The 11,613-nt window shown below is 43.9% G+C and overlaps 1 protein-coding gene across 2 annotated transcripts in view; it reads right to left on the bottom strand.

Annotated features, from left to right (window-relative positions):
• tet2 (tet methylcytosine dioxygenase 2) overlaps window positions 1-11,613 on the bottom strand; it is a 63,388-nt gene that overhangs the window by 3,764 nt on the left and 48,011 nt on the right. Inside the window, exons 6-9 of one of the 2 annotated variants that reach the window (XM_084318911.1) lie at window positions 7,786-7,936; window positions 7,560-7,649; window positions 6,066-6,203; window positions 5,064-5,427 (exon numbers count right to left, since the gene is read on the bottom strand). In XM_084318911.1, coding sequence (XP_084175037.1) covers window positions 5,064-5,427; window positions 6,066-6,203; window positions 7,560-7,649; window positions 7,786-7,936 — 743 coding nt within the window. The remainder of the gene's footprint in view (window positions 1-5,063; window positions 5,428-6,065; window positions 6,204-7,559; window positions 7,650-7,785; window positions 7,937-11,613) is intronic. The other variant, XM_084318912.1, reaches the window with a different exon arrangement.

The raw sequence follows: 11,613 nt of genomic DNA, 5'->3' as shown, positions 1-11,613 counted from the left end.
TCGACCATTCGCATTGAATGTTTTGTTCATCCACGATCAAATTGTTCCGAATCAAGAAATCGTTTTATTTTGTTCTGTTTTAATCAAATCGGATAAGTCGCTGTCTCGCACGCTCCAACTGATTTTCCTAATTTCTTTGCGTGTGATGCTCTAGCTTACTCTAGCTGGCAAGCAGGCCAAGAATATGCTTAAAAAAACAGCATTTAAAAGTGAATTGTATCCTTCGAGTGACGTCCTTGAAAATGAAAAATAGTGCTTGGAAAAGTACTTAAAGGAACACGGGTTATACACAGGTCACAACATGTTTACAGGAACGTTTTGGAGTGTATTTTATTTTGTGACTGTTGGGAACTAGGCTACACTGGCACACCTACTTCAGTGAATGACGCTAAGCTAGGCTAACGGTGCGGCTGTTCCCTAAGCCTAATGCATGCACAGAGAAGAAAAGGGTATGTATCCCAAAAAGTTGGTGTGTTCATTTAAAAGTCCTTGAATTTCGTTTTGCAATGTCTGTGGGAACCCTGGTTTTTGATTGATTGATTGAAAACTTTAATTAACAGATTGCAGAATGGCTACAGTACAGTACAGCTCAATACACAATTGTTAAGGGGATGCAGACCAGAGAAAGACTTTCGTCTTGTTTAGACGTCAGGGTCCCCCATTGTCAATTCATAATGACATTTATGACATACACAACATACAGATATACAAATCTAATCTAATCTAATCATGACATTTATGACATTTATCTTTAATTTTTCAAAATGTTCAGTTGCTATTGCATGCACTCATCTGTGTTTCACTACACACATGAGTGCATGCTTACCAACTGTCAATCTGCAACACTACTATCACCGACATCTAAGAAGGGAGATCCCCCTTTGAATGGCCCTTCTAAGGTTTCTCTCCTCCACACTGCCTGTGGTGCATTTTTCCCTATTGTTAGGTTTTAGTGAGTTTTTCCTTACCTTCGCGTGGGGTATGTCTGGGAGTGTTTGCATTAATTTATTTATTTTGCATTTATTTTAAATTTGTTGGACCTTATGGTGTTCTTGTTTTGTTCTTGATTTATTGTTATGTTTCTTCTTGACTTGTTTAAAGAAGACGTGTCCGGCCTATGGGGACATTAACGTGTGTTGTCGGGCCTTACAAATAAATTTGATTTGATTTTGATTTGATTTATGATATACAGATATACAGTACTGTTACATTTGTGACATACAAGATATGAAAATATACAGTACTGTTAAACAGAGATCCTAATAGTCAATATATACATACGAGGGGGAGGGAACTGTACAGTGGGAGGGGGTTTCGGACATTTACAGGGGCCAGTTTCGAATTGCAGCCTCCCGTAGGTGCTCTTTGAGAGCGGTTTTGAAGGTGGGTAGGGATTCACATTTTTTACGGCTGTGGGCATTCAACATTGATGTGGCATAATTGCTAAACGTGTTTAGTCCCTTGTTTGAGCCGAATCTGGGTTGCACATGATTTGTGGAACTCCCTCTGGTGTTGTGGTCGTGCTATTCACTGACCTTTGGAAAGTACCTCGACATGTACATGGGTACCTTAGTGGTGTAGTGTATCTTGTAGACCAGGCCCATTGCAAGTTGCTGTACTCTGTCGTCTACTCTAAGCCATCCTAGATCAAGCAGTAGTCTGACCAGTTTGTTTTGTGATGTTTGTAATCTTGTTTTTAGTGCCTTTGAGGTGCTTTGGTACCATGAGGTGCAAGCATAGTCGTAGTACCCTTGAATGAGTGCTCCTGCCAGAGTCTTCAGGGTATTCTTGTTTACCAGAGAGGAGATCCGGTACAAGAATCTTGTTTGTTGGTTGACTTTTTTGATTACATTGTTTGCCATTTTGTCACAGGAAAGATTTGCCTCTAGGATGGACCCCAGGTATGTAATTTCATCTTTCCTTTTGACAATATTGTCACCCACTGTAACCGAGAAGCTGTTTGTCTTGCTGAGTTTGTTATTTGATCAGAAGAGAATGGACTCTGTTTTACCCAGGTGTAATGATAGTTTGTTATCAGCGAGTCATCCGCGAACAGGAACAAGTTGCAGTCACAAGCTGACGACATGTCATTTGCATAAATTAGGAACAGTAACGGTCCTAGTATGCATCCTTGTGGAACACCACAGCTCACTGGGAGGGGGGGGGGGGGGGGGGGGATAGTGTACCGTTTACCTCCACCATCTGTTCTCTCCCCTCCAAGTAGGATTGCATCCAGAGGATCAAAACCTATTGCTTTTAGCTTGTCAATCAAAATGGAGTGATTGACAGTGTCAAATGCCTTTTGTAGGTCCAGCATGACCATGCCGCAGTATTTGCCCACGTCCACCTCTTGATTGATGTGGTTGTTCAAATAGAGAAGGCATGTGTCAGTGGAGTGGGATGTTCTGAAGCCAGATTGGAATTCGTAGATTACATTTTTTTTCGCGAGGTACTTTTCGACCTGTTCGTAGACTATTTTTTCGATAACTTTCGAGATGGAGGTAAGAATAGAAACAGGGCGGTAGTTGCCTGGGTCTAATTTGCTGCCTTTTTTGTGCAGGGGGGTCACTCGCAATTTTTAAGTCTTTGGGGACGTGTCCCTGTTTTATGGAGAGGTTTATAATGTGTGTGATGACTGGGTGATGGCAGCTGCTGAGTCTCTGAGGAATTTGGATGGGTGGGATATAGTCATGGGCAGTGGCCTTGTTAGGTTGGAGGGCGCTCGGTTTTCTGAGTACCTCAGCTGTTGTTACCATTTCAAGTTTGAAGTCGTCTTTGCGGACCCCTAGGTTTTTGTAGTAGGCTAGGATGTGTTCTACCCCAAAATGCCCTGAGTGGGAGGGTAGTTTATTAACCAGTGTTGTGGCTATGTTTGTGAAGAAAATGTTTAAGTATTTGGCCACATCCAGCTTGTCTGTGATGAGGGTGTTTTCTGTCTTTATGTTTATGTTTGTAAATCTGGTTTTTAGTTTTTTGCTGCAGCCTAGTTGGTTGTTGAGTTCACATGGTTTGTTTTTGTTTTCCTCAGTTTTGTCATTGATGAAATATTCTTTTGCGGATTTGATCATGGTGTTTACATGGTTTCTTAGTCTGTTTCTTTGTATTTTGAGTTCTACCACGTGGGCTTGGAGATCTCTGTGCTTTTGGCAAGCTTTGACTGACTTTTATGAAGTTCAGAGCATTTTTTGTCTCTGGATTTCATAGCAGTCAGTCTTTCAGAGTGCATCCATGGCTCAGCGCGATTTTTAACCCTGGTGGTTCTTAGGGGGGCCATGTTGTTGAGTATTGTTTGTGAATTGTTTGTGAAGACTCTGGCAGGAGCACTCATTCAAGGGTACTATGACTATGCGTGCACCTCATGGTACCAAAGCACCTCAAAGGCGCTTAAAACAAAATTACAAACATCACAAAACAAACTGGTCAGACTACTACTTGACCTGAACCCCAGAACCCACCTCACCCCTGCCCACTTTGCCAACCTAGGATGGCTTAGAGTAGACGACAGAGTACAGCAACTTGCAATGGGCCTGGTCTACAAGATACACTATACGACCGGGGTGCCCATGTACATGTCAAAATACTTCCCAAAGGTCAGTGAATACCACAACCACTACACCAGAGGAAGCTCAACAAATCATGTTAAACCCAGATTCGGCTCAAACAAGGGACTAAACACGTTTTGCAATTATGCCACAACTATGTGGAACGCCCTACCCAAAGCTGTAAAGGAATGTGAATCCCTGCCCACATTCAAAACCGCCCTTAAAGAGCACCTACGGGAGGCTGCAATTCGAAACTGGCCACCATAAATGCCCAAAACCCCCACCACCTCCTAATAGACAGTCTCCTCCCCACCGCATGTATATATTCCCTCCCCGCCGTATGTATATTTCCCTCCCACCCACCCACCCCCTCCTAATGTACAGTCCCCTCCCCATCATATGTATATACTCTGTCAGGATCTAGGGGTAACAGTACTGTATATTTGAATACCGCCTATGTCACAAATGTATCAGTACTAAATACCTATATGTCCCTATGCCATAAATGTCATGTATGTTGTGTATGTCATAAATGTCTATGAATTGAAAATGGGGGACCCTGATGGAAACAAGACAAACGTCTTTCTCAGGTCTGCATCCCCTTAACAATTGTATGTATTGAGCCGTACTGTATTGTACCCATTCTGCAATCTGTTAAATAAAGTTTTCATTCATTCATTCATTCAATTTGGTTTTGAATCCTAGCCATGTTTCTTCAACTAGTGTACCACTGAGCTCATCTGACCAGTCCAGGCTCTCCAGTTCTTGATTAAAGGCCTCGCTAGAGTAGGTTTTGAGGTCCCTAGATGTGACTGTTTTGTGACAGCCGGCCTTTTGTTTTAGCTTTTTGCGGGTGCAGAATATCATATGATAGCTTAACCCGCATGCTATCACCCCTTTGTTGGAGATCATGGACTTGTCAGAGGTCAGAATGAGATCAATGGTAGTTTGTGTTGAATCACACACTCTTGTGGTTGTGGGTTGGGTGATTAACTGGTTGAAACTGTGCAGATCACAAAACCTACTGAAGGCCTTGAAGACGGGTGCTTCTTTACGTAGCATATCCGTGTTCCAGTCCCCAATAATAATTTTTTCTACATGTTCAACCCCAGCTAAACACCCATCAAGTGTATCATAGAAGCCACTCTATTCTGGTGGTCTATAGATTGTGCCGACTAGTACATATTTAGCCCTTTCGATGAAAATTTCAACCCATACAGTTTCAATCGTCTCATGATTCAGGTCAGTACGGTTAATGAATTTGGTATCTTTATGAATATACACGCAGACACCACCTCCGTACTTGTTCCTATCATTTCTGACTATAGAGTTTTCAATTTCAATTTCTGGATCTTTCACTGATTCGTCGAGTTTTGTTTCAGTGTTTGCTTTACCGTTCATAAACAATTGTCTTATTTCACCCAGTTTGGGTCTTAGGCTGTTTGTGTTCAGGTGGAATATGTGAAGTCCGTTTGTGTTTGATATTTCGTTAATGTTGGTCTTGTGTTAGTTTCAACCCACCTGGCCCAGGAGTGCCGGGAGTGCCGGGAGTAGTGCTCTCATAAGTGCTCATTTTCAGCTTGGCCTGCAGGGCCTTCTCTGCCTTCGCGTTGGGGGTGTCTAGGAGGGCGTTCTTGTTGGCAGCGGCCTTCTTGGCGTCCAGTTTCTTCTGCCTGCATGACTTGGCGGGTTCGGAGAGCATGCGCACCTGGCGGCGAAAGGTGCTGAGGACTTGGATGGCGCCCGTCTTCATCTTCTCCTGCTGACCTTCCTCACTGCCGAACTCGTCGGTGCTGGAGGCCTTGTACAGGGGCAAGACGTGGAGCTGCTCGTCCTCCGGGATCTTACCGATCTCCCGGTTGTCCTCCCGGGTTAACGTGCACACCTGGAGCGGCGGAAGGGTAGAGTATTAACGTTTCTTAAATAGTATTGTTCAAAAAGAAGTCTAGAATGGGAAGGAAAATAGCTGTGCAAATAACTTTTCTCTTAATTATTGTCATTCTTCACGGGGTGAATCGACCTATTTCAAGCCCCGCTCTATTTTCTCGATCCTCCAATCACAACTATCGCTTGTGATGCAACAGTTGTGATTGGAGGATCAAGAAAAGAGGGCGGGCTTTGGGATGGGTCAATTAGTTAGCGGTCCAATATGTGTGACCTGGGCTGTGATCACACATTTGGAAAAATGGCTCAGTATGAATAATAATAATAATAATAATAATAATAATAATAATAATAATAATAATAATAATAATAATAATAATAATATTACATTCAATTTATATAGCGCTTTTATGGTGCTCAAAAAAGTTCACTCAGAAGAAGGTGGAAACAAAGTATTAAAACAAAACTAACAAACCAAACAGCCGAAAAAGATGTAGCCCTAAAAGAATCACTTGGTTTTTTAACCACAAGGTGTTCAGTATCGTCATTAAAGACATTACAGACTATATTAATATACAAGGTTTCACCGCATACTGTACATAGTCAAACACAAGGGTTGTAGTTCACGTGTCTGCTCACCACAGTGCTGCCCCCCTGCATGTTGTGGAGGTCTCTGTGAGAATGGGCACAGAAGTCCAGACACGCCGTGACCCCCGAGAAGGGACGGCCATCCTTCAGGCCCAGACGGCAATCTGGAGCCCTGTGTTCATGCTCCACCTGAGCATGGGAACAGTCAGGGAGGGTTACACTCCAATCAGGCGGTATGGATCTGTGAATGGCGCTATGCAGTGAAGATTAGAAATCTTCACCAAAGGACTGTAGTAATTGAAAAAACGAATAGATTTTTCTACGATAAAAAAAAACCATGAGGTTTTTGGTTTCTAATGCCAAAAGCTGCTTCGTGCATGTTTATTATAAATAAGTTACCCATCCTGGGTAGCGCATTGGGATGATCCCTGCCGATTATAATTTATCATGATATTTAAATACGTTCATACAGGTTGTGTGTCATTCCACATGACAATAATGTAAACATTTGATGAGAGACAGTGGTGTAGATCGGAAAATGAGCTAAATCCCAAGCCCAGTTTTCATTCCTTCAGTTTTCATTTCATTCATTCACTGAGGAGTGATGAACAACAGAGAGAAGAAGAAGACGATTATTTTGTCAATGTACATTTTGTCAAGGCAATTGAAATGTGTCTTTCCGCATATCTCTAGGGTCACCTGCAGTGCAGCGTCCCTGGTATAGTTTGGTGGTTAAGTGCCTTGCATGAAGAACGACCAGAGCGAGTGACATTTTCATATGTTGTCGCAAGACCTTGCTGGAAAAAAGTTTACCATTCTTCAACTTAGTCAGCTCCCCTCCCTCCCAGACACCAATCCGAGAGCACATGACCTGTCACTTTTATCTTGTTACATTTGAACTAACAGGCACACCCCTATAGGGAGGTGTAGTCTGACATCACTTTGGACCCGCTTAGGGATTTATCATTGGTCAAATGGATTATCGGCTATTGTAATAATTATGCCTCATGAACATTGGCAAGCTTTCCATTTTTGCACAAAATGTGTTCCCTTCTATCACTAACATTATTGTTTAAGCAATTTTGGTTAAAATACAATTTTATGTAATTATTTTACGATTCATTGTGAATATTTTCATGTTGAGCTATGGTACACCATGCAAAAAAATTTGAGAGAGAGAGAGAGAGAGAGAGAGAGAGAGAGAGAGAGAGGGGGGGAGGGGGGGAGGGGGGGAGGGAGGGAGGGAGGGAGGGAGGGAGGGAGGGGGGGAGGGGGGGGAGGGAGGGAGGGAGGGAGGGAGGGAGGGAGGGAGAGAGGGAGAGAGGGAGAGAGGGAGAGAGGGAGAGAGGGAGAGAGGGAGAGAGGGAGAGAGAGAGAGAGAGAGAGAGAGAGAGGGAGAGAGGGAGAGAGAGAGAGAGAGAGAGAGAGAGAGAGAGAGAGAGAGAGAGAGAGAGAGACTCTGAAGTTATAGCTCAGTAATGAGTGGGTGGGCCATATAATGTGCTGGCAGTATTGTTTCACATCCCAGGGCCTGGATATTCGTACCTGGTTTCCATACGCTTCAGGTGCCAAGGCTTTATACGTCGGTCCCATCATGGTTGCCAGATTCTGAAGGTTGCTCTCCAGTTTCTCCTCCTCCAAAGAACACAAAAGGCAGTATTTATAATCAAGTGCATTAATCTACTATGCTGTATATTTTGCTGCCCAGCATGTGGGCGGGCGTATATATATATATATATATATGAACGTTTTATATATACGATATGCACACCTCTCTAGCATCATCCCCAAGTAACTTGAATTTCCTGGGGATCTTGCTCCTGGCGAACTTGCAGCCGTTGTAGTACATGCTCCAGGAGCAGCCGAAAGAGAAGGAGGCTCCGCAGGCATCCGGATCCAACCCCTGGCACGCACACGTCCTCCTGCACGACGAGGAGGAGAGAAGGTCAGGTGCTTAGCCTCATCCTCTTTATCTGACAGACGAAATAATCATTGTCATTTGTTTATTTGTAAAGCCCTACTTGGTAAATTGCCACCGTATCTCATCTATGCTGCTCTGGAGCACTGGTCCACGCGTAACACGCTCCAGTGACGGTCTAGTTCTCCAGGTTCCCCCTGAGCTACAACTCATCTTGGCAAGTCTGCTTTCTGTATTTAGTGCAGCGGAATCATGGCATCTATTACAACGTGACCTAGAACCAAGCACTCTCATATTGTTTTAAATTGATTGTGTGTGTCATGTTACACTCTGCCATTGAGAATGAGGGTCTCCCTCAATAACTTATTTAGTTTAAATAAAGTATAAATATAAAAGAGTAATTGATCAGCACTTAAATGCAAATAATTACATAACTCCAAGTACGCTTAATCACAAAACTTTGGAAACATATACAGCTAAACCTGACGTTGTATTTAAACTATTAAAATGAAAAATATGTCTCAAATGGTTTGCTGTGTCATGTGGAATGACATCATGCTGCAATACTAGACATTACATGCCCAGTGTGAGGACTGGGCCTGCTGCATTGTTAATGTAGTATTTCTTTTTTTTTATCCACTTTTTCTCCTTATTTATTTTTTCTATTTTTTCCCATCCCAATTTTGTGTTTCCAATTCTCCCCTCCCCTGTCTTGAACGTTGCTCGCATATGCCCCCCACTGGTCGGTTGTAGGGAGAATAGAAGCCTTGCATCACGTGTCCCCTCCGGTACATCTTTTCACATCTTTTCCTGACAGCGCAGGCTCTCATTGGCAAGGTGTAACGTGTGGGAGGCTCACACTACCCCCGCCATTTCCTGTCTCTGCTGTGCAGGTGTCCCCCAACCGACCTGTAGGAGTCGCTGTCCACAACGTCCAGATTACCACCCATCGACTTCCACCCGCTGACTCTGCCAATTGAGCCAGTATGACGGCCGGGCCAAGCCGGAGGCAACGCAAACAGCCGGATTCGAACCCGGTGTCTCTTGCGTTGGTGACGAGCGCAATGTCCGCTGCGCCACCCAGCCGCCCCCCTTAATGTAGTCTTTGTATGCATGCTGCAAATATTTAGAAAAGGGGATGGGTTGTTCAGCCTGTGAGTAAGTATAGCCAATGTAAATATAATGGAGGCTGGATTAATTTAGTACCTTTATGAACTGTTTATATTATGAGAATATTCAGCTGTGTTGATGCTTTTTGCGTGTGTGTGCAAGTTGGACTCTAGGGTGATTGTGTGTGCATGTGTCAGCAAGTGGGATGTGGGTGTGTATGTGTCAGGAAGTAGGTAGGGCTGTGTGTGTGTGTGTGTGTGTGTGTGTGTGTGTGTGTAGATTGGTGGAGCATGATTGTGTGTGTGGGGTGGATGTGGGTGTGTATGTGTCAGCAAGTGGGTGTGTGTATATTTGTGTATAGGGACTGAGAAGATGTGTGGTTGTTGTTTTGCAACAAGTCCCCAACTTGTATAGTGGTTCTCCTTAGTATGTGTTGTGGTGTGATGTATTTGTACCATTTAGATTTGTCTGATGTGTTTGTGGTCAAATAAAATTAAAAAGAAATTGTATGTTTGATGTTTTCCTATTGGCTCAGCCACCCGCGATGAATAAGCTGCTGCTCTGTGACTCCTTGTGAGACTTGTGAAAGACGACGGGCGGTGATGGATGGCTAGCTCTTCTGGGACTAAATGGCCTTTGCTCAGGTGTCGCATCTTTTCACCAAACCAGATATTACATTGTGTATTGTCAGCGGTAGCTACATCCCCTGGGTCAAAGGTCAGCAATCTTCACCATTTGTTGGCCCAGAATACCATGTTGGTACATGGGTTGAATGTGCTCATGACAAGCCTCAGCTTGTGTCTGTTCACTGTCACTTACTCCTCGTTGAGAGCACAGCGTCTCTGGGTGAGGGCTCCATGCTTCCTCAGGGTGTCGCTCAGCTCCACGTAGAGGCGGTCGGCCACGCTGGTGGTGATGCCCTCCCACACCAGGATCACCACGATAATACAGGCCGTGTCACATGAGTGACCGGTGCGCTCTCGCACCAGCACCAGCAACTTCTCGTCCGTACTGGAACGGCGAATCACCTGCAAGACACACACACACAAACAAACATATATGTAACCATTGTTATTTTATATGTTGGCCAAAATGTTCTCTTGAGTGATATGACGTGTGACCTGGGCTCTGTTAATTGGGCCTTTTATGGGCATGTGATTGTGACGTGAGTCATGTTTTACTGTATTAGGGGAGTGCATGCTTGCATGGGTTTGGTATAGATACAGTTTACACTATTGTTTGTTTATTGGTATTTGCACTTACAAACATACATTCTGGAATAAAATAAGTAAAAGAAGAACAGTTCAAATGTGCAGGAAAGGTCAAAAAACCCAAGGGCTTATAAGCGACCTCCCCTCTTAAACCTATATAGGATAACTACACAAAAAATACCCCCCCCCCCCCCCCCCACATTATGCACAAACACACATGCGCATATCCCTCTCTCATACACACAGATACATACAATACAGCATTATACAACTATTATAATGTTGAAAAATAAAATAAAAAACACTTTACACAAATTATTGTAATCATCCACAACCATTATCGACTGTTATTTTAAGATGTGCAAAATGATGATGGTGTCTATCATATCGCAATCGATTAACCTTTTTCCATTCAAACATGTTTCTGAGTAATCCAACAAGTGATCTGCGATATTATGTGTAATCTGATTACTGTGTGTTGTTACAATAACAAAAATGCATTACAGTTAGAAAATGTATCCAATGAAAATGTATGTTTAATGTAATCAGCTACTCCCCAACCCTGTGTAGGGGTAAATTACTTCCACATTTCCCTCAAACATAAAGCACAAAAAAGGTCTTACCCATTTGGCGATTGGACAGCCCTGTGTGCTTTTTCCTTCCTTGCCTGTGTATATGACTTTCTCGATCCTGATGGCTTTACCAGTTAGACCAGACCTTGGAAAAGCAGAATGAGGGGATCAGATATTAGCAAAACAATACAGAGTGTGTGTGACGTGTGGTTCTGAAAGCGGTCAAATGTCTCGCTCACCTTTTCTCCATCGCTTCTCGTATGCCAGGAACAGTGGGAGCCGCTCCCAGGTGGGTGTAATATGGGCCCTCGTCCTTCTCGCTGATTTGCTCTGAATGACACAAAAAACGATTATACTTTGTCGGACGCCGACTAAGATGTGACAACCTGTTCTAAAGCCAACACCTAACTCACCCACACAGTGGCAGGATGCAATGTCATACTGGGTCTTGATGGGAGTGTCTAGTAGGTTCTTAATGGGGGTGTCCAGGAGTTTCATGGGAGAGTCCATGAAGTTCTGGAGCGAGGGCTCCTTCTTAGGTGTAAAGTCAGGGGGTCTTCTCAACCCCATAGGGGCTGTGGTGGGTCCCATGGCTTCATATCCACCCAGTTCGGTGTTGGTCGAGAGGATTGTGAACCCCCCCGATTGCTCCACTTTCACCTTAGGAGAATTGATGACGAGGGCCTTCTTCTCAAACACAGGCGAGAGCTGGTACTGCCTCAGGCTTTGTTCCATGGTGGCCAGGATGCTCCCTTGTCGGTTGCTTTGCTCGCACACCGATTGGGGAT

This window comes from Notolepis coatsorum (genome assembly GCF_963971535.1).
Source record: "Notolepis coatsorum genome assembly, chromosome: 7".
Lineage (NCBI taxonomy): Eukaryota > Metazoa > Chordata > Actinopteri > Aulopiformes > Paralepididae > Notolepis > Notolepis coatsorum.
Note: the sequence above shows the minus strand (reverse complement) of the source record. Positions and strands in the feature narration are given on the sequence as shown.